The following is a 27,006-nucleotide window of genomic DNA, read 5'->3' as shown; positions in this document are numbered from 1 at the left end:
TTGGAGACATACTGAAAAATGTTTGGTTCCAGATAGCATATCCACGCTCATGAATTCTTTGTGATGGCTTACAGGAAGTCCTAACAATGGAGGATGCCTTTCAGCTGCCACATAATACATAATAAAATCTGAATGTTGAAATGCTGTCGTAATGTACGTGTAGACCAGACATTTTGTTAAAACTGCCTGTAGTAATGTAATGCCCTTCATGTATAAGTCTGCACAATTTACATTAATCACCTTTTTATGCACAGTTTGTTTGATCACTCGCCTTGTTCCATTGTGATGCAGCTGAGATCTCTCTGCACATTGTTTCAAAATCTTATTCCTTCCATAAAGTTTCTTGTCACCCCTACTTCACTTTACAATTTCACATGACCTTTTAAAATCTTCCAGTTTACATCCTTAATAGCCAAGTTGCTGAATCTATGTTCAGGAACAAATGCATCAGAAGATTTGTTTAAATTGGTAAATGTGAATATTTTTCCTCCTTCTCTTCATGCCATATCAGTTTGTATACATAATTTCTTCCTTATTCAGAAAGTATCTTATTGACAAGGGCAGTTATAATCCCTGTCAGGGTATATTTGTTTAAGAATAGCCAGTTGTTCCTGCAAATGCTCACCAGGGTGCATATTAGTGTACATAATCATTTTTGCCTGTCCCTTGGTGACATTATTTTTTAATATGTGGGTGGATGACAGCTTTTGTCATATAGTTACGTGTTACTGAAGGTTGCTTGATGGCAAATGTTTGCACTTACAATGTCTGTAACCAGCTGTGTACAGGAGGTTATATCTAAAACCAGTTTGTCCAGGTGCAGTTCGCACTAGAATTTAAAAAAAAACTTGCACCATTTAAAAGTGTTCTATTATGTCTTCATCACTCTGCTAGTTCAAAAAGATGGCATTAGTAAACCTTATGGAAAATTTCACTTGGACCTAGAAATCATAATCATATAGCTTAAATATTTTCCATTGGTCTAGCATTAAGTTTGCAAAAGATGGAGACACTGCAGCCTCAATAACAAAACTGCTTACTTGTTTGAAATATTTCCTGATGGGGCGCGGAGCATGAATGGCCAACTGAAAGCTGCAGTATTTTAGAGCTCCATATAACTAGTTAATTAAGACAGGAAAAAATATTTCTTTTTTTTCTTCAAAGTATAAAATCTTATAGATAAAGGACTAATTTACATAATTAGATACTTTGGTGAAGTTGTACAAATAATTTCCTGTCAAAAAGCTTGGAGATATATTCGCTTGTTAAAATGAGCAACTCAAAGAATTCTCACCAGGATGCTGCGTTAAAGAAGGAACTACAACAAATGGCGTCTACCCTGCAGGAGTTGTCTTTGAAGATGGATGATTGTAAAGAGAACCTGGAAAATCTTAAAACAAGCAGTCAAAAACAGGCTGACACCCTCAAGGAAATGCTACAAAAACACCAGACAAGGATAACAGGAATAGAGGTTTCTCTAAATGACTTAGAAAGCAGACTTAAGGAAGAGGAAACAGAAAGAACTGCTTCTTAAACAAAATGGTTGGTTATTAAAGTAGATAACTTGGAAAATAGGGATAGGAAAAATAACATCAGGATTTTCAGATTACCTGAAAACACAGAAGGTGAAGATATTATTTCCTTTTTATCAAGCTGGATCCCTGGCTTTTTAAATTTAAAAGAAGGACTTTCCTTTGGCATTGAAAGGACACACAGAGCTCTTGGGAAACCTGCCACTAACTCAAACTCTTCTCCTAGGTGAATAATAATCAAATTTCTTTCATACTTGGACAAGGAACTGATTTTAGCATCTGCTTGGAGGAAGGCACCTCTAAAATATGATCAGAGCCTGATAAGATTTAATAACGACTATTCATCTAGAATAATGGAACAAAGGAAAAAAGTGTGGCCAATGATAAAGTTTCTGAAACAAAATAACATCAAGGCACAACTTGCATATCTTAAAGCTAAGATAAGAATACTGTATGCCAACGAGATGAGGAATTTATTGACTTAGAGGAAGCCTCTTCATTTATTAAACTAATAATGTGATTACTTTACCAGGAGATATGGATTGGATGTCACCTTTTTTCAAGAAAACAAAAGAAACAAATGTCTGGACAGATGTCAAAAAGAAGAAGCAAAAGACTGATACTGTTACAGCCAAATCTCTCAAAGTATCTACTGTGATATGAATTGTTTTAACCTTACTTTAAAGGACCAGTTTTACTGCTTGGAATTTTAAAACAAAGGTAACTAACTACTGGAATCTTTATCTATATTTTTTGAAAATAGATGACACATGAGAGTTTTCACATTACCTCAGGTATGTAAAACAGGGTACTTTTCTTTCACACAAGGAGGGTTATGCACATAAAATATTTATACTATAAATCAACATACATAGTATATGTGTATTTTCTTTTAATTTTCTCTTTTCTTTTTCTCTTCTCTCTTTCCTCATTATTTATTTTAACTGCATCTTGTCTCCCTTTCTAAATTCTTTCCTATTTACTATACTAATATAGTCTGTATATATTTAATAGCTCACTATCTATACATAGATCTTTTTCTTCTTTCGGCTTTTGTCTAAAATAATCTAGTTTTAAGGTAGACTAATTGGAAGAGTGAACTTAATTAATTGTTATTACAATATTTATTAGATTAATGATAGTCACTGTTATGCTTATTGGGATTGGGGACATGTTCGTGATTAACTCTGAAATGTTCCATTCATGTACATATGTTCTTTGAATTATTTCCTTTTAGTATTAACAAATACATTAAAAAAAGGAGGGAAAAATGTACTGTTGGTTAAGAGAAGTGTAGAACAAACAAAATGCACCAGATTTGCACTAACAAACTTGTATTCATTTGTAGAATAAAATAAAAAACGTAAGCGCTTTCACGATAATTCCTATCGCTTCATCAGACAACTAAACAACTAAAAGATACAGTTCATGTAGCATTTCAAACTTGTCAGCTGATATGAACAAACCAATAACAAAGGATCCAAATCTTAAAGGTCCACAACAACAATAAAAAACATATAAGAAAATTCATTGAGAATGTCATCAAAAATGTTCGTATATAAAAGAGTAAAACCATGAAGAAGTCTTCATGGATGCATAAAAAATAATAAGTGTATTAAAAAGTATATTAAAAAAGTATAATAGCATATATAAATCAAACAAGTGAATTCTTGAAATTTACACACACAATTGACAATAGGGGTATTGCTTATCTGGTAAAGGGTTTTCAATCAGAAATATACAGGAAAAGTACATATTTTAATGCATATTTAGAGTTCAATAGTTGTCATCCTAAGCATATGTTAAGAAGTATCTTTAAAGGCCAGTGTATTTGTGTAGCTAGAATGTCATCTACGTTAGACATTCTGCAAAAAGAAATGGATAATATTATAACCATGTTTCTAAATCAGGGGTACCCCCAGTCCTTGCTTCAGGATATTTCAACCTATGTGTTGAGTGAATGGGGGAAAAGATATACACCCATTTTGGGTATTGACATCAATAATTTTAAACAAACTGGAATAAAGGAAGATATAAATTCGAATAGAGTTTGTGTCTTGACATACACCCCATATGTGAAAGATATAGAACATATTATAAGCAAGTTTTGGAATATTTTATTAGTAGATGATGATATTAAGATAATGGTAGGAGACATAATGAAATTTGTATATAAAATGGGCTTGAATGCAAAAAATATCTAGAAAAGATGTCAAAGTCTAATTATATGGACAGGACTGGAAAATGTGCCAAGAAATGTGGGGCATGTAATCAGTGTGGATTTATAAATGAGAACGCAGGATGCAGATTAGGAGATTTGAACAGAACCTATGTAAAATTTAAAAAGGGGAATTGTAACAGTAGTAATATAGTGTATTTAGCTAAGTGCTCTGTATGCCCCGCCTTTTACATAGGAAAAACTGAAAGACAGCTAAAGAAACGAATGTATGACCATCTTTATAGGATAAAAACCAAAGATGTAAAAAATGCATTATATAGGCACATCAACAAATGTGGCAGCTCACATACTTTTAAATTTGCTATTATTGATCAGGTATACAGCACCCAACAAGGAGGGAATTTTAAAGCACTTTAAAGCAAAAGGGAAAGCATTTGGCAAATTTCTACAGATGCCACTAGAGAACCAGGCATCAATGATTTTATTTCTATAAAACCGTTTTTGTTATTGAAATAGCCAGCAAAGATGGGTGTATATATATATATATATATATATATATATATATATATATATATATTTATATATTTTTTATATTTTTTACATAACATCTTATACAAAATATTTTATTATATTATGCGTTTGCATATAAGATTCAGTGACATTTGCTATATGGTTTGCACAAGAGAGCATAGTTGTAGGCATTGTTGAGTATGCTGCAATCTATTTTTTACATATAGTTAGTAGGTATGAAGTTAGTTATTTTATACACAGAATGTTTTCACATCAAAGTGTATATGTGTGGGGTACAAACAGTTTTTATAGACTAATATATCTAATTATTTGAGGTACGCTCATCTATATTATTGTATGTTAAATGGATGTTTAGTTTAGTTACAATTCAGGTAGACATTTGCATATTTTTGTTGGATATGAGACGATCAACAATGTATGCCTCTGATAAGATATTGTTACAGTGTTTTGACTTTGTCATGTGCTATTTGGTTTAAGCAATTGATGGATTGGTTCTTTAAATGTATGTAGAGCATTTTCATATGTAGATGCAAGGGTTAAATGTATTTTTGCAGTTTGAAATTTGGCGCCCAAAAGTACTTAAAAACAGCCGTACTGATTGTGTCACCTGGTCTGATAAAATCTGCATGTTGCAGATGAAAGCGTGTACCACTGTTGTTTAAAAACGACGTGATTTTATTGAAGTGTGTGAGCTTTTCAAGCATTTTTGTGCATTAAATTTGTTTTTTACATCCTATTTGAGTCCGGTATCACTCACAGCCTTCTTTCAGTAGTTTGGACGGAGTACCGTCCAATTATTCGTTTCTTCAGAATATGGATCTTAGCTAATCTATATTGGTTCCCAGGAATTGGAGCAGGAATGGTTAAAAAACACCTAGAGTTTATTTCCAACAATTATAAAGGAAATCTTATACTGGGAGGAGACTTTAATTGTACCTTAGAAGCTTCTGAAACCACCAAGAAGTATTTTCGCATAGCAACTATTTCAAAATCCTTAAAAAAATGTATTGATTCATTTCATTTAATAGACACTTTTAAAGTAAAATATGATAAATCCATTATTTTCCCATAAAGACCATAGATTTGGAACACAAACCAGAATAGACAAATTATTCGTAGTTCAAGATTTACAAACAAAAACCCTCAACTTCTCAATAGTTCTATGCCCCTTCTCAGATCATGACTCTCTGATTGATAATGAAGCTCCAAAGAGAGTTAAAACCTTTAATCCTCTCCACTAGAATTCCATCATATATCACGAAAATTAAAGAATTCAGACCCTGGATGTTGTCAGAACTACAATTATTTCTTGAAATTAATAATACAACAGAAATCAGTAGAGTCATGGTTTGGGACTCATTAAAAGCGTATTTATTTGGTAAGACCCTTAGCTGGTACAAAAACAAAGTTAGAGAGTAGGAATCTGAATTAATAGACTTGCAGACCAGACTCTTGACAGCAAAATGTAAAAAAAAAATCAGAATTGTCCAGAAGTCAAAAAAGAAACAGAGGAATTAAATAAAAATATAATGAAATTCTAACATACAAAACTTGTCTAGCCTTGGAAAAATTAAAAATAAACTCATTAGCCACCTCCCCCAGATATCTATATAACTTATCTACAAGAATTAAAATACAATCTAAAGCAAATAACATTAGTAGTATATATCATGAAAAGAAAGGGAAAAAAGTATCAGATATAGGAGACATCCTTGAAGCATTTCGGTTCCATTATATGCAACACTTCAAAAAAGATTTAGATATCAACCAAATAAACTTAGATACAAACCTTGTCAATATAAAAAAAATTCCCAAAAACTTAAATCTAGACCTAAAAAAACATATATCCTACAAAGAAATTGTTGACAAGATAAAAGAAAGTAAATCTAACAAAGCTCCAGGGATAGATGGTACAATTAAGGAAATTTACAAACTCTTCCCTTCAACAGTAATCTCCCTTTTTCATAAAACTTTGCTAGAATTCCACTCAGAAGCAAAAATACCACCCTCATGGAAATATTCTCTCATACCAGTTCTAAAAGATAATAAACCATCAGACCTTTGCACCTCATACAGACCTATATCATTACTGAATAATGATTACAAAATATTAATGTCAATCCTAGCTAACAGAATTAAAATCCCACTTTCAAAGACAATAATGATCAAACTGGATTTTTATATAACAGGCACACACACATGATAATATTAAAAGGATACTTGCTCTTATAGATTATGCGAATAAAGAAGATAGAGAAACACTTGTAATCGGATTAGACATAGAAAAAGCCTTTTATTTCCCTCAACTGGAAATATCTATTTAAAACTTAGCATTATTTGAATTTTCTCCTCCCTTCATCTTATTAATAAAAAACATTTATATTAATAACTTAGCCTACATTAAATGAGGTCCTCTCACCTCAGCATCTGTCCATATAACGAAAGGTACTAAACAAGGATGCCCCCTTTCTCATATTTTATTTGCTTTGGCTATAGAAATACTTGCAGAAACAATACGCAATAATCCAAAAATAAAAGGAATAGAAGTCTATGACCAGTACATATCTAAAACAATGCTTTATGCTGATGATATTTTATTAACTCTATCAAACTCCAGAGAGTCATTAGGAGACCTAGAAGAAGTAATGGAGAAATTTTATAAGATTTCAGGTCTACATTTTAATAGATCAAAATGAAAATTTCTATTTTTAAATAAGAAAAAAGAACTACAAGTTACAGATAAAGCCATCATAGGAAAACAAGAACTTACACTAAATTATTTAGGAATAGTGTTATGCAAAAGTATAAAGAAACAATATTAATAAATTATAAAAACATTATTGAAACAATAAAAAAATATATAGAAAAGTGGAACAAATTTATATTAACTTTTGTAGACAGATTGCAATTAATAAAAATGGTCTTATTGCCAAACATACTATATGTAGCATTAGCAATACAGTTAATTCCTGAAAGATGCATTCTTAAAGAAATAAACTCATGTTTAATAAATGTTTTATGGTATCCCAAAAAGAATAGAGTAGCCCTAACTCGTTACATTAGACCCTGGAAACAAGGAGGATTGAACTTCCCAGAAATAGAAACATATATAAAATCATCTGTGCTTAAACCTACAATAGACTGGATAAACCCAAATTATGTTGCCAACTGGAAAGAATTAACAACGGCTATATTAACAAATTAATTTAATCTGTTAAAAAAAATTTAATAGACAAATCAAACAAACCCTTGTACATAGTATGCATAAGTATACAGTATAATATAACAAAACCTTCTAAAACAGCACTGATTAATCATTACATCAATTCCTTTAGGAAACTTATCAATGCAAACATAGATCTAAAACTTTGGTTTGACCTTTTAATCACATTTACCATCACTAAGAACTTTCTTCACAAAATATATAGGGTAACAATAACCTCCTTTGAACAAAATGGATTCTTAAGCTGGTTTCAATGTGTAAATAAATTAAATGCTTTAGATATACATATAATAAAAATTGCTTACAATATTCCAACACAGTACTGGTTAACCTTACAAAGCATTCTAATGTACACTCACGATTTATGCAGATTAATTAATAATTCCTCATTTAAAGATATTCCAAATCTAATAAGTTTTCTGTATGAATTTATATATAATAGTTGTGAAAAGAAAAATTCCATTTCAAATCTATATAAAGAGTTAATAACATATAAAACAATTCCCAAACCATCATACTGACAGTTCTTAACAAAAGGTCAGTCATTGCAGTTAACAGAAGAAATTAAAAGTAACATCTTACTATCAGTTAATTACACCTCTAACATACAGTACTGGAAAATATTTAACTGAAATACTTACATAGAGTATTTTTAACACCAGAAAGAATTAAAAAGATCAGTACTACTACAAATGTTTTTTTTTTGCTGGAGGTGTGAAAAGTCAAATAAAGCAGACTGGATTCATATTTTTTATGAATGTAATAAAATTAAATCATATTGGAATGGAATCAGTCATTTATTTACAAGCTTTATTTAATGAATCATTTACCTTAACTAAAGTATTGATAATACTAAATGTAAATGAAGGTCCCTACCTGAATAAGACAAATATGTATTTGTTATGGACAATACTTGCTATAGCTAGGAAATGTGTAACCAGAAGGTGGAATTCAAATGCACCCCTGAACTTGGAAGAATTCTACACTTTACTGAAGACAACTGCATTGATGGAAATAAAAATCAAAGAACTACGAATCTATCCCAGGCCATTTGTAAATAATCCTTGGAAGAAGGTTATATCTTTGTTGGACACTCTGCAATAATCAGTATTGTATCTCTGATAACTGATCTGTTAATTCTATATTTAGTAACATACAGTGTATATAATTAAAAGTCAGGCTATTGTAAATATTGTATATAGTTGTTTAAATGATACTTAAAAATATTGTGTACATATTATTTTAATTGAAAATAAAAAAAAATATTTGAGGAAAAAAATATTTCCTTTTAAAGTATAGGTAATTACTGTCAAGAACTATCTTCAGAAGTTCACCTGTATTGTTTATATAGTTTGTAACCATATTCAAACCAGTCCCCCAAAGTATTGCAGTATAGAAATCCTCAACAATCAATGATTACCATAAAAATAGTTTTTTTTTATAGTCTGTATTTTTAAGATGTCACAAAAATTGCCACAAATCATGTAAATATGAACTGCTTTTTTAAATTACCTTACTTAGTAACTGTTCAGCCAAAATCATGATGAGTTCCATTTTGGACCACATAGCTGACTGATAGGTCTGAAAGGAGGACTCTTAAAAGACTTGTTTACCTTGATGGCTAGGCTTACTTAGGCCCTTGGGCCGATAGCCTAGTACCTACCTATGTATGGTACACTGAAAAAAGAAAGAACCCTAGGTTTACCCACCAAAAATAATTCATATAATTCAAACGTGATTAAATTTATTTGCAATAGTCTCGAAATAGTTGAAAATTTGCTCTGTAAACCCTAATAATCAAAAATACTGACTTCCTTGTTAGTTACTTATGCCCTGTAGTAACTCTTCCATCTTGGAGATGTAATTCTCAGTATCCATCTAGACAACCCTCACTACCCTTTTATTATCCCTAAATTAAGATTGTGAGACCAAGTGTCCAATGCCACCTGTTCAGATCTGGTTATTGTTTAAGTTATTTTTTGTAGTAATTTGGATAAAACAGTACTTATGTCTGCTTAACACACAACTTCAAATGCTGCAAAAGTCTGACGTAGTGTTGGGTTGAATATAATTTTGCATTTAAATTTTGTTTGTTCAGATTGGGTAATACTGCATCATCTAACAAATAATGTAAATTCAGTTTACAATAAAAAATTTTAAGTTAAATCAGAGTTTCGTTAACTTTAGCTCCATTGCTTGCACAAAGCTGTACTTTTTCAGTAATATGTTCCACTCATTGTTCTTTATATTATTTGAGCTCAGATTACATATGGCAAATGGTAACCATATGAAATGCCGAGACTTAGTAGTGCCTGTCTTGGAATGTTGGTTTGTATAATTACAGGCATCATGAGAATCTCTTGTGAATTCCAGGTTGACTTTGCAGTACCTGAACATAAGTATTTCTGTCATGCTGTCTTTCTAAAGTGATAGTTGTCTGTTGTCAGAAGTTGTTTTCAGGATAGAGGTTGGTCAGCTGAAGAAATTGGAATGGTGATCTGCTGTTAATTTGATTGTTCTACTGAAACCAAAATAGAAAAATTAAATTTGTACTGTTCTCTTTGTTTCAGAATCATATATCAAACGGTGCAAATGGGATTAATCAAAATGGAAATGGGAGACACAGAGGTATGATAAACGGCAAATATTTAAAAGACATGCATATATTTCAGAGATGTACTGTTTCATTCAGGATTATCTGATTTTTATAGACTTACAGTACAAAATGGTAGTGCCCTATTTCCTCAATGGTGTGTATGACTTTCAGATCTATATTACTTTTTTTCTCTCTCCTTACATTCCTCTCTCTTCTGTTTCATAATCTCTTCGTCTGGCCTAAGACACTGACACATTCAAACTGACGCTGTTGAATTGCATTGTTTCACATGCTGCTTCCTTCTGGTTATTAGACAACTGGGCATACATTGTTGGTACTGCTGAAAGTGCCAAAATACTCCATTTCCTTTGACATTACTGATTCAGTATAATAAAATTCTATTAACCGCACTGATTGTATTTAGCGACCACCCAACTAAAGTGTAAATATGTCAGTCTGAAGGATGACATCTGTGGTTATATAATTATTTAATTTAATTTAATATTTATGTCATATACCAATCTCTTATTTCCTTCTTGATGTATACCCATACTTATGGGCATGTGAGACTAATCTGTCTACCCTCCAGTGGTACCTTTCTTGGTTGTACTCAACCTTTGCAGCAACTGTTGAAATATATATAAAAAATAGGAGTAAACAAGATTGGGTTAGTGACCTCAATATGTGTGTGCAGTGAGCTATAATGGACTGAAATATATAATATCTGCAGTAGGTTTCCTCATACAGCTTTGGTTTTGTAAGCAACTCAACCTCCCCCTTTATTTTGCATTTTGTTGTGTACTGTATAACCTTGTCATTAAGAAATGCAATAAGTCAGTCTGTAAATATAAACAAGAGTTCTACAGCATGGACTGCAAGGAAACAATTATGTTAACATTTCTTCTGTAACATAGAAAAGGTATCCCTCTTGCAAAAAATTAAAATGTGTTGCATGCCTTTGTTAACATGAGGGAATGTTGTACAAAGGAAGTTAAATTGTTACAATCAGCACTGAACTTTTGCATTTGATATATTTAGAGGTACTTTTGTTGGTGGGTGGATGACTGATGTTACTGATTTTGATATTGGTGAAAAGATTGCTTCCATGGCATCCACAGCAAATTATCAGATTCAGTCAGGACAGAATCTTGCAAGTGTTAGTGTGCCTGCAAACAGCTTTTTTGAGTGTCTAGTATAAGTTGTAAGGAGTAGTTGCCTTTAATGCTCACCTTCTGATTTGTGTATTTTGCCTTACTACTACTTCTATGATATTGCGATGAAGTTTTCGTCATTAATCAAAACTGAGAAAATATATTTCATTAACCAGTGCCTAAACATTGCAGTTTGCTTTAACACAAACCTAGTGAAGAATATGTAGCTCAATATCCCACCACACACACACACACACACACACACACACACACACACACACACACACACACAAGCATACACACATGGTGTTTGGTGTCTCTGCATGTAGCATTTGCAGAACTTTAGGCGAATTGTAAAAATATGCAATACATTATCAAACAGCATTTCACATCTCTCGGAGAAAGGTGCTGGCCCTTGGTAGCACAACATATAAATGATACCATTTAAAATACAATCTGACTGGAGTTTTCATTTTCACCAGACAAACTGACTTCTGACCATCTTAATCCAGCACTGGCATTGTACAATACAGTGAACAATGGGGAGTTTGGGAAACCCAGGCTGAATACAGGTAGTTCATGTCGCAACTCAGGATGAATGCCTGAATGCTCTAAATTGGGCAGTTTTGTCATTATTGGATCATATATTTTGTTTCATTGCTTACTGGAAAATGTTCAAAACAATAAATTTAAAACACGCTCTAACAAGTTTGCTGTATTATACAAGGAATATAATTTAATACAATCAGGAAAGTGAATCAACGAACACATGTATGTTTGCATTGTCCTAAATATGTGTACAAGTGGCCTATGATTTGAAAACAGCCCACAGGTAAACTTTATCCACCACTGGCCAGATGCATTTTCTTTGAATGTGGGTTTCAATGCTGTTTCAATGAATGTAAGTTTCAAGGGCAGAGAAGTTTTAATGCTAAGTCTGTTGTGAGCCTGTATTACTTTGTTTAGCAGATGTCTTTCAGTGGGCGGCCGCAGTGGTGCAACGGTTAGCATTGCTGCCTGACAGCAAGAGGTTCTTCAGTTCAATCCTCAGCTGTGGTGCCTTCTGTGTGGAGTCTGCATGTCCTCCCTGTGATCAATTGGGTTTCCTCTGGGTGCTCCAGTTTCCTCCCACATCCCAAAAACATGCTGTAGGTAGATTGGACACTCTAAATTGGTTCTAGGCGTGTGTGTGCCTTCTATGTAAGGTTGGGTGCTGGGCTGGTAACTCGACACCATAAAACTCCACTGCCAGTCATGAGTGGACAGGTGATCTGCTGTGGAGACCCCTAACTGGGAAAAAGCCAAACGAAGAAGAAGCAGATGTCTGGCAGTATTTGTGCAATAAAATAAAAGTTTTAAATTCTTCTTCTTCTTTCGGCTTTTCCTTGTTAGGGGATCGCCACAGCGGATCATCTGTCTGCTCATGATTGGCAGTGGAGTTTTACAGTGTCAAGTTGCCAGCCCGGCGCCCAAGTTTCCACAGAAGGCACACACATGCACACACTCACACCTAGGGCCAGTTTAGAGTGTCCAGTCCACCTACTGCATGTCTTTGGGATGTGGGAAGAAACCGGAGCACCCAGAGGAAACCCACGCAACCAGAGGAAGGACATGCAGACTCTGCACAGGAGGCACCCTAGCTGAGAATTGAACCAGAGAACCTCTTGCTGTGAGGCAGCAATGCTAACTGCTGCACCACCGTGGCCACCCAAAATAAAAGTTTTAAATTAAATCCAAATAATCATTGTAGAAGTAAAGCATAAAACAGTAAGCACATTAGTGTTTACGGTAAATTGGAGAGAAAGACCCAAGTAAAGAGATACTGGCATGGCTGCAGGGGCAGAGGGCTGTGTATGGGAAGGGCCCCCATTTGACCATGATTTTGTGAGGGTGGAGGGTCGGCAAACTCAAAGATAGCCCCGGGCGGCACAAATTCTAGCTACACCACTGCCTATACTTGTGGTAGTGCAATGGTCACCCATGTTGGTGAGGACCAGGTCGAGAATATTTGAGCCCCTTGTGGGGTTGCATACTATTTGTTCCAGGGTGTTAGTGTTAACAAACTCCAGGAACCTTTGTGTGAGCATGTTGGTACACATATAAGTTTCCCAGTCAACGGAAGAATAGTTAAAATCGCCCATGATTAGAGTGTTTGATTGTAATTTGATTGACTCCAGTAGGTCCAAATAAGCAGTGTGGTATCTTGGTTCATTGAAGGGTGCCTATAGCTAACGATGACTTAAAGGGAGGGTCTTACCCACAGTTAGTTGAACTTGGAGTAACTCCATGCTTTTCCTGTGTAGCCAGTCTAGAGGAGTATTTATCTTTGATGAAGATAGATAGTGCTCCTCTTTTGGTTCTCACATGTTCATTTTGTGGTCTGAAAGTGTGGAAGGCATTGTAGCCTTGCAAGGCTGGGGTACTGTCAGTGACCCTGAACCAAGTTTCCGTGACTAGGTAGATGTCAACATCCTCCAAGGACAGAAATGCTTCCTGAGACTGCAGTTTCTGATTTAAACTCCTAGTATTTAAGAACATAACCTTTAAGTTATTTATGAGTGATATTTTCACATCGGAAATTTTGTTCTTGAGACCTTGCATAAAAAAGATACTAGGCAGGTGCCTTAGCCAGTAACCAAAAGCCTAGAGGTGACAGGTGAAGATCATCTCTGGCAAAGCAGCACAGATTATAAACCATGTCATCGCAGGCTGACAGGAACTGGATCCCCTTAGAATGACACCAGAAACTAAGCCAATTGTTGAAGTCAATCATTTTTATTTATATTGTGGTATCATCCTAGGTGAGGGTAGAGTGCTGCTCAAGGCTAGGGACATACCTGCCTGGGACACGTACTCATAAATCTCAATCATGTCTTTCTTCATATAGTGCAGTGAGGTACTTCTCAAGTCATTCACACCAACATGAACTATGAAGGAGTCATAGTGGTACTTACTGAGACACTTGAGTACATGTGTGATCTGACAGATCCTGGCACCTGATAGGCAGCTGACCGTAACCTTTTCCTTGTTCAGCCTGGTTAGAGGGACATCTGTGTCTCACATTGGAGTCATCTATGACTAAAAAAATTGTTTAGATGTGCTTTGCCTCAGGGGCTTATTTGGTGAGACACTGATGCTTGTGTTTTTATGTGTTTTGAGTGCTGTAGGTGTTGTATTAGATGTAGCATGTTTGTGTTTGGAAGGTCTCTGGTGTTTAGGTAGGTTTCTGGTGAGTACCTCTGCGTATGATGGCTTATGTGTTGAGTGCATGGTTTGAGTAGGAGGTGTAGTATTTGAGCTGAGAACCTGTTCAGGGTTACTATTCTGTGTACAAGAGAGCAAGGATTCCAGATTCTTAGTGTAGATGCATCTCTCACAAATTGTACTTGGGGATTTAGGAGTAGAGGGTTGTCAGTGTACATGAGGTAGTTGCTACATTGCCTCAGGATACCCATGTCAATCAGGCTAGTAGGAGAAATAGAGGGAATCTCACCATCCATAATGCAAGGTTAAATCCTGTTTTCACAGTGGGGAGTGATAATGAAGGGGTGTGGTTTTAACTAGGTGCTCTAAACTGGGTCTGTATTAATGGAGTGCTCTATAAATGGTCTGTATTAGCGGGTGTTTTCTAAATGGCATGAGGCTATTCTAGATTTGATGGTTTTGGGACAATTTAAGGGTCAAAAGTGCAGCTGAGGTACTCTCTCAGTAGCTAAGCGCAATTTAAGGACTTCTCGACTGGATCACAGGCAGCTACTAAGGGAAAATGTATCCATCAACGTTTTTGCATCTGTAACCACCAGTGGTTACTCCCATTGCGCAGTAGTGTGTGATAGTGCATGAAGGTGAGCTACATGTAAACAGATGAATACAGCAGAGCAGTGGCTGGTCGCCTACCTCTGTGGAGCTGTGTTAAAACAAGCCCAAACCCCCGGAAATGTGGGGCTTATGTAGGAACAGTGAGCAAACTGAGTTAAACAATTTAACCGATAAAAAAGCTCAAAACCGAGCCGTGTGCCAGCATCCTTCAATCAGATGAGTCCAAACTGCACTCTCCTGCCACAAGGGTGCAGGGGGGCCCTCTCCAGCAAAAGATAGCTTGGTTTAATGCTCAAGTTAACAAGCAGAACCAGATTCAGTGGGCCTGGATCTAGTCTGTGCTACAGCAGACAGAAAGTGCAAAAAATCAGCAAGAACAATTTTTAAAAAGCAATATAGCAAAAGTACAGTTTTAAAGTGCAAAATACAGTATAAAATTGCACTTATGTTTAGCAGAATATAACTGGTTCCTTGGATTGTACAGATGAATACAGCAGAGTAATGGCTTTAATTGTAGGGCATTGGGCTTGGATTTTGTATTTGTAATATAGTGATGGGGTTGGGGAATATGCCCTTTCTCCAGTGTTGTGTGATCTCATAGTTGTTAAATTTAATTAGCTGGGGGTATGGCTTGGCCCTCTGCCAAATGTTTTTTGTTTGTATGGTTAGAGAATTGGTATAGGTGGATGGAAATATTGGTGTCTGTATATTTGGTTGACTATTTTAGATAATCTTTTTTCAAGCTGACTTTTCAGATTTAGATTTTTTTTCAAGAAACCCAGTGTGTGTGTGTGTGTGTGTGTGTCTGTGTGTGTGTGTGTGTGTGTGTATTTATATATCTATCTATACACACACACACACATATATATATATATATATGTATATATATATCTATATATATATATACACACACACACACACACACACACACACACACACACACACACACACACGTAGATACATATACACACACATATATGTGTATGCATATATACGTTATACTACTTTTGTCACATGATGCTTTAGCCAGCATCTGTTTAGTCGGCACAGTTTGGTCGACTAAACAGATGGAGGAGAGTAGCAGATTGGAAGACTCTCATGACTGGCAAATCCACCCTTTCCCAGAGAATTGTGCAGTCTCAGAGTGTGGATATATAATTAACAGGGGGTGCATAGGGACTTGATCCCCTCCAAAAAAAAAACAATGCTTTCTTTTGTTTTTTGTTTTTCAGTCTTTGCATATGCCGAGATGAATCTCAGTGCATGTGTAATAGTGTGTTAATGTACATACTGTTGATCATTTGTTGTTGATATTGTGCACATTGATATTAGTGCCGTTTGACAAACTTAAATAAATCCACATGTGTATGATCAAGCCAAATTCATGTCGAATTGAAAACACGGACAAAAAAAGTTCGAACATACACAATACCGAAAACAAAAATACTGAATGAAATAGTATCAAGAGAGGAAAACTATTTCCTGTCCTGGTATTAAACAAAAGCCCCCATAACACTAGCCTCAAATTTGTCTGAATAGTGTAAGTAATGGTTGCTAACTCTAACCCTAACTTTGCCCCCATCTCTCAAACCTAACCCTACACCTTACCTTCATAAAACCTTCCCGTAACACTGTCACTACACAAGACACACTCAGGCACACAAACATTTAAAAACACACACAAACAACACTATATCTATCCCCTAACCTAACCCTGACACTAATCATAAAATGCACAAACTTGCACACATACACCAGTTCTTCAGTCATCCCTGACCCTAAACCTAACTCACATTCAAACGCACAAACACTCTCATTCCTCCAACCCCACTTTTTCTGTCCCAACATTACACACCATCTACATTTCCACCACTCGGCTATCCATACTGTTGACATTTAAGTACACTCTTGTTTGTCGAAGAAATGGCATTTGACAAAATGCAGGATGTATATTATATATATATATATATATATATATATATATATATATATATATATACACAACCGTGTGGGTGGGTTGGTGTGTGTGTGTGTGTGTGTGTGTGTGTGTGTGTGTGTGTGTGTGTATGTATATATATATATATATATATATATATATATAAATTAATATATATGTATATAAGATGCATAGGTGTAGTAAAACATCATATAATGTTTGTTCATAAGGTAACAAGCATAATGGAATACTGCATAATAGATACAGCAGTAATAATAAGAGACAGTCATCGGCATGTAATATGTTAAATACTCTACGCAAATGGCAGTAGAGCATTTCACATTCTGGAAGAATTCAGAAGAGCCTATAACATTGTACTGTTGTCTATTATCTTCTAGAAACAGATACAGTATTGTATGAGGGATGAGGATTGCAAAAGAGGATATATTGAGTTGAGGCTAAGTTAAATTAAGTAAGAGGTATAATACAATGCCAGGGACTTAGAGGTGATTAACTAAGGAACAGTAATTGTATCTAAAAAGTCCTTTGTGACTACATAGAAAAAAGGAGACTTAGATAATGAGAAGGCTGTCAGAGATATAGGAGATGTATCTGGGGAGTACTACATTGACAAATCCCAGTGATATTGAGATATACTTTTAGTGAGTACTTAAAGAGTTTGAGTTTGTTGATCTGCCAGATGGAGGTTGGTAGGCAGTCACCAGTTTTAGTAACATAAGTATAATAAGGGAGTCATCGTGGAAGGTATGAGAAGCAGCTTTATAGGTCAGGAATTTATTGGAGGAGAGACATTTTCTAATGAGATTATACCATTTAGGGAAATTCTTAAGGAAGGGGTAGCTGTCTGGGATGTGTAAAATTTTATGTCCTTTTTGAGTTATCAGTAGTTGAGGAAATTTCGGTAAAAAGCCAATGGGGCTCTGTTATGGTGGTGCTATGTGGTTCTTTTCTTTGCATTGGTAGCCCCTTAGTTGCTTTTTTGTAGCGGTGCTCAAGAGATGTAGGCTGGGTTGAGTGCTAATGTGTGAAAAATGGGGAGCGTATAAGAGTATGAGAAGTAACTAGGCAGCTCCTTGACATTTGTATGCGCAATTTGTTAAGTAGGATTTTGCCGTGGATAACATTCCACGTTTTTGGTTTATTTTTTTGACTGCCTGTTGGGCATGGATCAAATTTTAGATTTTCATCAGAGATGACAGGTAGCATTTTTATGTGTGAGAAATAGTTGTTACCATTGGAGTTAAAACAAAGGTGAAGTTAATTTCTATGTCAGAGTTTGTCTTGGCAAATAGCATTAGCTTAGTCTTTTAGGGCCTAGTACAATTGGAACAGTTTGAGTCAAACTTCAGTGGAGGTAAAGGAGAGTTGGGTGGTGTTCTGAAGCTCAGGGATTGTTTTGGGTGTGCAGATAATGGTCAAATCATCAGCAAACAGATAAGGGTTGGGAGGGTGGCCTAATGGTTAAGGTGTTTGCCTTACAAACACAAGGTGCAGGGTTTGAGTCTCACAAGGGATAATTGGCCAGGCTTAAAATGGCTCGCAAGGGCAGTAAGCTTAGTACTAATCTATGAACCTATGAACCTATGAAGAGGAGCCGAGCTAGTGGAGGCAAGTGGGAAGTTGAATACATATGTTAAAAAGCAGGAGGACAACCATTGAGCCTTGAGGGACTCCAACTGGCATGGGATGAAAGATGGATTTGGATTGTTACCATTTTACTCTTTGGGTCCTATTAGCGAGGTAGGTATTAAATCATTCTAGAGTTCAGTGAGAGCAATCAAGGAATGAGTGAGAGGAGGCAGAGTAGCTTGGAGTGAGAGACTGTATCAAAACTTTTTAAGGCAATTCTTGTTTTTGTTTTTGTGAATGGTGTTAAGGAAAAATAGAACAGCAGTGTCAGTGCTGTGTGAGTGAAGCAATCCATATTTGGTTGTGGAGAGGCAGCTGTTTAAAAAGCAGGTTAGTAGTTGAGAGTGGAGGCATTTCTCCAGGACCCTAGACAATAGAGAGGGTATGACAAGTTAGGGATTTAAGTACAGTGACCACCCTTTTGTAGTGGTGGGATATAAGATTGTTTCCATGAGGTAGGGAACATTAATTCCAGTACAGATCTGTTTATATGTCTAGAGACAGTGTAGGCAATGATGTCATCAACTAGCTTGAGGTATTTTCTAAGAAGGCTGTGGTTGTTAGTTGGAATTTAGTGTGATATTGCTTTATTGTGGACAGACTGGAGAATAAAATAAAGAGTTGTTAGTAGGTGGAGTTTTGTGCAGTGGGATTGAATTGGAGTGGTGTTTACTAAGTCTTGTGGATACATGTTTCTGTGTAGGGTTTGGGATGGATGGATTTCATAGGTTTCAGGAACTGTGTTGGTTGATCAGAACTTCTTGGAGTTCTATGATGTAGATTTTGATGATTGTATTTTTTTGTCAGATGTGACTGTGACTTTTGTTTTATTTCCTAGGGGATAATAGGATTGGTAGTCTGCAAAAGTTTTATAGGCTCACCAGACATTCTGTAATTTATCTCTGGATCTCATTGTTTGTTTGTGAGTTTTAGCCAAGGGGATGGATTACATTTAGCCCTTTTCTTCCTGAGAAGGTCACCAAAGCAAGGAATGAGGGAACATTGTTCACACTGCCTACCCTTGACCCCACTCAGGCATTGCTGACAATCTGAAGAGGTTAGGTACAAACCTGTATGTCACCTGGTGGATAGGCAACTGGCTCACAGATGGGACACGGGAAGTTAGAATTAGGGAGTCCACCTCTACAAAGATGGCAGTCACAAGTGGAGTCTCTCAAGGATCAGTCCTTGGACTGCTCCTTTTTGGCATTTACTTCTCAGAAGTCAAGACTAAATTGGCTGACTAAATTTGCAGATGATTGCAAATTAGGAGCTGTCATTGAATTTCACACTGACACAAATGATCTCCAGCAGGGGCTGACACAGACAAATAACTGGTGTCAGAGCCATGAACTAAAACTAAATGCCAAGAAATGCATAATAGTATCTTTTGGGAAGTCATCCATCCCAGGTAACAATCATATTGACAACACACACCTTACAGTTGACCCAGTAGTCAGGGACTTAGGGACACACATAGATAGTAATCTAGCCTTTGATCATCACGTGTCCAGTGGTGAGGAAATCATTCTACTGTACGTTGTGCAATGTATAAACAAAGATATGGCATCTAAGTCCAAGGAAGTCATTGTTCCACTGTATTCGGCATTCATCAGACCTATCATTGAGTACAATGCCTCCTTTGGTATGTACCTAACCAGGTATATGCAACAACTGGAATGTCCACAGAGGTTTCTCACTAAAAGAATACTGGGTGTAAGTAAAATGCCCTATGCAGACTGCCTCAAGGCCCTATCCCTGTATTCTGTCTCCTACAGACTTTTGAGGGGGGATTTATGCCTGGCATAAAGGGCATTGTCAGACCCCACTCTGATGGACCTCCTGCATATCCACAAAACAAACAACACCATAATTACCCATTCTGAAGACTTAAACCTTGCCTGTGATATAAATAGGACCTGCTGGAGTGATAGGTATGTATCCCAGAGACTACCTCATCTATGGAACAAGATCCCCATGCATGTGAAGCAAAATTTCTCCCTAACCCAGTTCGAGTGCAACTTGGAAAATTGGATGGGAAACTGAAAATTCATCCTTGGTTTGGCACCTATGTCTCTAATGGACACAGGTAGCCTGTAAATGGTTCATCTTCTAGACCCATGCTTGCACTTATCAAGGGTATCAGAATATGTCAGAGATTTGGGATGCATGGCTAGGATTTAAAAGGCACTTGTGGTCATTAACCACCTATGAACCTATGGGCCTATGAGTGAGACTTGTTCATTTAGGATGTTTATAAAGGTATAATTGAAATGTATGGCATAATTTAAGGTAAGATATTTTAATATTTTCTAATTGTAGAGTTTCAGATTATTAACAAAAGTATCTTTGTTAAGTTAAAGTAGATTCCTACCTAGGTTGAATTCGGTGTGTTTGAAAGATTTAGTGAGTATGTGGATGTAGTGTATGTGGGGTGGTGGTCGTTAAAAGAGTATGTCAAAATTCCAAATTTCCCTTTGTTTTCTGTTTGTGATTATGTAGTGTAGGGCTGTTTCTATACCAGTGGTTTTGCTGACGTTAGTAGAAAGTTTTATTAGTTTGGTGGAATTGTAAAGGTGACAGCAGGAGAAGGAGTAGGATGTGTTTTGATTGGATGTGTAGGACAAATGATCAGAGATAGCCCAGTTTACATTAACTTCACCTAAGGTGATGGCTTCACTGAGTATATGTATGTTGAAGCCCGTGAACACATATCTTCAGTTACTGTCTCATGGATGGATTGGTTGTGTTAGGGAAATGTAAAGAGCTATTATGCAAAGTATTTATGGCTGTTGATATGTAAGGCTGTTGTCCGTATTTAAGATCTGGAGAAGGTTTGTGTTGCTCAACTGTGTATTCAAATAAGATGATGAGGCTTGGGTGTTCATTTAAGATATTTATTACACACAAACACATCAGGATGGATGACTGGAATGTAAAATTTAAACAAACTAGCTAACTGACTGCTACACACATTCATGCTTTCACTCTGGCTTATTACAAAAAATGGCACTCTGCTTGCACATGCCCAGTACTTATATGCACATGCCCATTAACTACAGTGGCTTTAAAGGTGTAACACACACACTATGATCTGCATTCTCCCTCTTAGATAATTTTGTCATGCAAATGAAAAATAATAATCAGATATGCACGCAAATTATACAAACACATAAACAACAACAATCATGTCCAGGTTGCTGTGTATCTACGATTAGGTCCTGAGATACGACCTGACCTTGTTATATAATAATCAGTACCGGGTTTAACAACAGAGACAGTATCTGAGAATGCCCTTCATTAGGAACTGTAGGGATACTTTCAAGAACAGGAAGAAAAGATTAATTGTTCCCTGGAACATGAACACTAGATAGCATACTCTTAGAATCAGAGTCTGCATTACAGACAAAGATACTGTAACACTGGTTCGGACACCAACACATGTTTCTGATGCTGCCTAAATTCCATTCCTTGTGACTCAGTGATGTACGATCTCAGTTCCTAACATAGATGTTTCACAAGTCCTAATTGATCAAAAGCTTTTGCTGTCTGCGTCCTCAATATCTCACCTTCTTTTAATGGATTGAGAGGTTTGCTGGTTTTGCCATAATGGAATTTCTGTGGCAAATGCTTTTCTTGAGTTGGGCTTTTGCTGCTTTGTTGTTTTTAGAACTTGGAATCAACAGATTGTTACTGATTGCTTGTGTAGTTCTGGTTTGTCTCAACATAAGTCTCTGAGTAGGTGAACCAAGAAGATTGTCACGAGGAATGTTTCTGAGATTAAGCAAATTCAGAAAAATATCGGGGTTATCTCTTTTGGATTTCTCCAGCAACTGTTCTGCACATTGAGCTGCACTTTCAGTCAAACCATTAGAGTGTGGATACTTAGGACTACTAGTAACATGAACAAAATCCTATGTCACAGCAGATCTCTTCAACCGTTGACTTGTAAACTGTGCACCGTTTTCAGAAACGACTTTGTGCAGATTACCATGGACAGAAACATGTCTCTTCAGTTTCATAATGACAGTACTGGAAGTTAGGTTAGGAAGTAGGTCAATCTCAAACCAATTTGAATGAGAGTCTACTACTACCAAGTAGTGTTGACCATTCCATTTGAATATATCTGGGGCTACTGTTAGTTAAGGAATCTGGTTTAGCTGAAGTGGTTCTTTTTGTTGATGCAGTTTAGTGCTGTTACAAATAGAACAAGCTGAGATTTCCTAATCAGTATCTTTTGACATAGAAGGCCAAAATACCATTCCTCACACCCTTCTTTTGGTAGAGTCAGTTCCCGGGTGACCTTTATGCAAGATTTTAATCTAATCTTGTTGCAAGGATTTTGAAATTACCACTTTGGACATTTCATGATGATACCATCTTCCATCAAAATATTGCTGCAGATCTAATGGTAAACAAGATTGTTTTGCTGGGCATCCTTGACTGATAAAATAGTTCAGCTTCTGGAGAACTGGATCTGAAGTTGTGTGATTTCTAAGCTAATGTGTGGAAGAAAATGTTTTGACTTTCATGACTTCAAAATCAGCTTTCTCATTCTCATGCCTGTCAGTGGTTTGTCTAGGCGATTGAGATAAATTATCAGAAAGATGAAGAAGTTTGCCTTTTGTGTAAACCATATTATTGGATCATAGGAAGTTACTAGGCTAGTGGTCCTGAGGCCCTTATAAGCCTAGCCAAGAATTTAGCCCATATTCTAACAAGTCAGAACCCTATGGCACTGTCCAGCAGACACAGGTGGAATTCCAGGGGTGTATTTTCTGTTACCCATCCAGTTATCCAGGTTGTGCTTAAAAAGGGTTAATGAGGTACTCTGCTTGATATGGAGAGGGAGTCAATTCCACAAGTGCAGGTTACTCAAGTGGAGTTTGACTTGCGGACATGGAGCAGCCCCATCAAGGCGAGTCAGAGATTGCTTTGTATGTCAGACAGAGGTTACCTCTGAAGAGTCTGTAGGAGCCTGAGTAAAGGGGCAGAGCCTTTAGCCTGTCTGTGTAGAGTAGATGTTTGAGGCCCTGGATTCTCCTGGTGAGGAGTCTCTGTGATCACTCCAGCTGCTGCATATGGTTTGTGAGGTACATGCTGAAAGGGGCATCGTACTCAATAATGGGTCTTATAAGGGAAGAATACAGGGATGTTATGACCACCTTGTTCCTGGATGAGGTATCCTTACTAATGAGGTGGATCATGTACGTACAGCGGAGGCAATATGGTGGTCAAAAGTCAGTTTGCTATCAACCTGGATGCCTAAGTCCCTCACAACTGATTGCATGCTTAGGACCGTATTATCAATGTGATAATTTTTGTGGATGTCAGTCTCCCCAAAGAGGATGATGATGCATTTTTTCGCATTCAGCTTGAGGCCATGTTTCTGACACCCATCATTCGTTTGGGTGAGACCCTCTTGGTGAATGTCCACATCATTGGGGGAATTGATGACAGCACCCAGCTTGCAGTCATCTGCAAACTTGGTCAGCCATAGCCCACTGGTTTTGGCCTGCACTTCAGAAGAGTATATCCCAAACAGCAGAGGTCCCAAGACTGATCCCAAGGGTAAATCACTCATTACGGGTCTACTGCTTGAGGTAGCTTCCCCTATTTTGACTAGGTGGGTTTTATCAGTGAGCCACTTTGCTACTTATCTGGCAACATATGGATTGATGCCTAGTTGAGAAAGTTTATGTATTATACCTGAGAGGGGAATAGTATCAAAGGCTTTGGCTAGGTCAAGGTAGGTGGTGTGCACCATCTTCCCCTCGTCCATGGCCTTGGTGATTGTCTCAAAGAAGTCAATCAAATTGAAAAGGCATGACATCCCCTTAACAAAACCAAACTTTGTGGGGTCAAGTGTGTGGAGGTTGCCAGTGTCCTGGTTAATGAGGTCCATGATAATCCGCTCCATGGCCTTGCAGATCAGTCAAGTTAGGCTGATGGGTCTGTAATTTCCTGGATCTGGGACACTCCACCTTTGTGAAAAGGGATGACAGTGGGTGTCCTCCACTTGGCTAGGATGAAGCTGGTACTCAGGCTTTGGTTGAATAGGGTGCCTAATGGTGCTGCATGTTCATGCATGAGTTCATGTAGGATGCAGCCTGCGATGTTATGGGTCCCATGGAGGCCGTATTTTTACCTTTGAGAGGGCAGTGATGACTTGCTTCTTAGAGATAAGGGGTTGGGGACAGTTATTGGGGATGTTCTGTTTTACTGATGGGGGGAGACAGAGGGGTGAAGTTTTCAATGAACCTGTCTGCCAGCAGGTTGGCTATATCTACAGCGTTTGTGTATGTAGTGTCCTTGACCACCAGTTCTGAGCAGATTTGGGTACTTCCCTTGAGATTGCAGACATATGTGAAGAAGGCCTTATAATTGTATTTAGTAGATGGTGGTCAGTTTGGACTCGAAGTTTGCTTTGGAGGATTTCACTAGTGCTCTTATTTGCTTGTTCAGGCTAAGGAGGGATTGCTTCCAATTAGGCACCTGTGCCTTCTTGGTCCTGGACAGCATTTTTTTTCCTTTTATTGTAGAGTTTATTTGTTGCAGATGTCTACCATAGGTTCATAGGTGTTTACTAGGCTAATGACCACAAGGGCCTTTTTAAGCCTAGTCATGCATCCCAAATTTCTGACAAGTTCTGATACCCTTGATAAGTGTAAGCATGGGCCCGGGAGATGAACCATTTACCAGTTTGTATTAGAGACATAGGTGCCAAATCAGGGATGAATTTTTGGTTTCCCATCCAATTGTCCAAGTTGCACTTGAATTTGTTTAGGGAGGAACTCTGCTTCACATGGATGGGGAGCCTGTTCCCTAGACGGCATAGTCTCTGGGATACATACCTATCTTTCCAGCAGGTCTCATTTATATCACAGGCAAGGTTTAAGTCTATAGAATGGATAATTATGGTACTGTTTGTTTTGTGGATATGCAGAAGGTTCATCAGAGTGGAGTCTGACAATGCTCTGTATGGCAGGCATAAATCTCCCCTCAAAAGCCTGTAGGAGACAGAATACAGGGATAGGGTCTTGAGGCAGTCTGCATAGGATATGTTACTTATGCCCTGTATTCTTTTAGTGAGGAACTTCTGTGGACGTTCCGGTTGTTGCATATGCCTGATTAGGTACATACCAAAGGAGGCATTATACTCAATGATAGGTCTGATGAATGCCGAATACAGTGGAACAATGACTTCCTTGGACTTAGATGCCATACCTTTGTTTATAAGTTGCTCAACATAGAATGATTTCCTCATCACTGTAGACACGTGATGATCAAAGGCTAGATTACTATCTATGTGTGTCCCTAAGTCCCTGACTACTGGGTCAACTCTAAGGGTTGTGTTGTCAATATGACAGTTACCAGAGATGGATGACTTCCCAAAGGATACTATTATGCATTTCTTATCATTTAGTTTTAGTCTATGGCTGTGCCACTATTTTTTTTCTGTGTCAGCTGCTCCTGGAGAACATTTGTGCCAGTGTGAGATTCAATGACAGCTTCTAATTTGCAATCATCTGCAAGTTTAGTCAACCAGAGACCACTGACATTAGCCTTGACTTTTGAAAAGTAAATTCCAAAAAGGAAAGGCCCAAGGAATGATCCCTGAGGGACTCCACTTGTGACTGGCCTCTTTGTATAGGTGGACTCTCCAGTTCCTGTGTCCTGTCTGTGAGCCAGTTGGCAATTCACTGAGTGACATACTGTTTTGTACCTAACCTCCTGAGTTTGTCAACAATGCCCGAGTGAGGCATTGTGTCAGATGCCTTGGCCAGGTCAAGTTAGGCAGTGTGAAAATTTTTGCCCTTATCCATTGCTTTGGTGACCTCAAAGAAGTCCACCAGGTTGAGTAGGCATGATCTGCTCTTAATGAAACCAAACTGGGTTTGGTTCAGTCTGGAGGTTTCGTATATCTCTGTTGACCATGTCCATGATAATTCTTTCCATGGTTTTACATATAAGACTAGTGAGACTTATGGGTCTGTAGTTTCTAGGGTCTGTAGATGGCCCAGCTTTGTGCAGAGGGATGACTGTTGCCTTTCTCCATTCATGAGGCACATAGCCTGTTTGGAGGCTACAGTTGAATAGTAATTCCAGAGGCCCTGATAGGTCATGTTTCATGCTATTCAGAAGGCATCCAGGGATATTGTCTGGGCCCGTTGATACAGTGTTTTTGGTGTTAGAGAGAGCATTAAGGACCTGTTCTCTAGTGATAGTCGGGGGCTGTATAGTTGATATTTCCTGAGGGAAGGTTGAGGGGGAGAGAAGAGTAAAGTTGGAGCTGAATTTCTCAGCCACGAGGTTTGCTATAGCTTCTAGCTCACTATAGGTGGCTCCATTTACAGTGATCTCTGCACACAGTTGTGTATTGCCTTTG

The 27,006-nt window shown here is 37.1% G+C and overlaps 1 protein-coding gene across 1 annotated transcript in view; it reads left to right on the top strand.

The window, feature by feature from the left end:
• Positions 1-27,006, top strand: part of PIWIL4 (piwi like RNA-mediated gene silencing 4) — a 1,045,202-nt gene that overhangs the window by 107,027 nt on the left and 911,169 nt on the right. Inside the window, exon 3 of the mRNA XM_044072628.1 lies at positions 10,036-10,093. Coding sequence (XP_043928563.1) covers positions 10,036-10,093 — 58 coding nt within the window. The remainder of the gene's footprint in view (positions 1-10,035; positions 10,094-27,006) is intronic.

Source organism: Protopterus annectens, chromosome 5.part0 (genome assembly GCF_019279795.1).
Source record: "Protopterus annectens isolate FY-2018-M chromosome 5.part0, PAN1.0, whole genome shotgun sequence".
Classification (NCBI taxonomy): domain Eukaryota; kingdom Metazoa; phylum Chordata; order Ceratodontiformes; family Protopteridae; genus Protopterus; species Protopterus annectens.
Note: the sequence above shows the minus strand (reverse complement) of the source record. Positions and strands in the feature narration are given on the sequence as shown.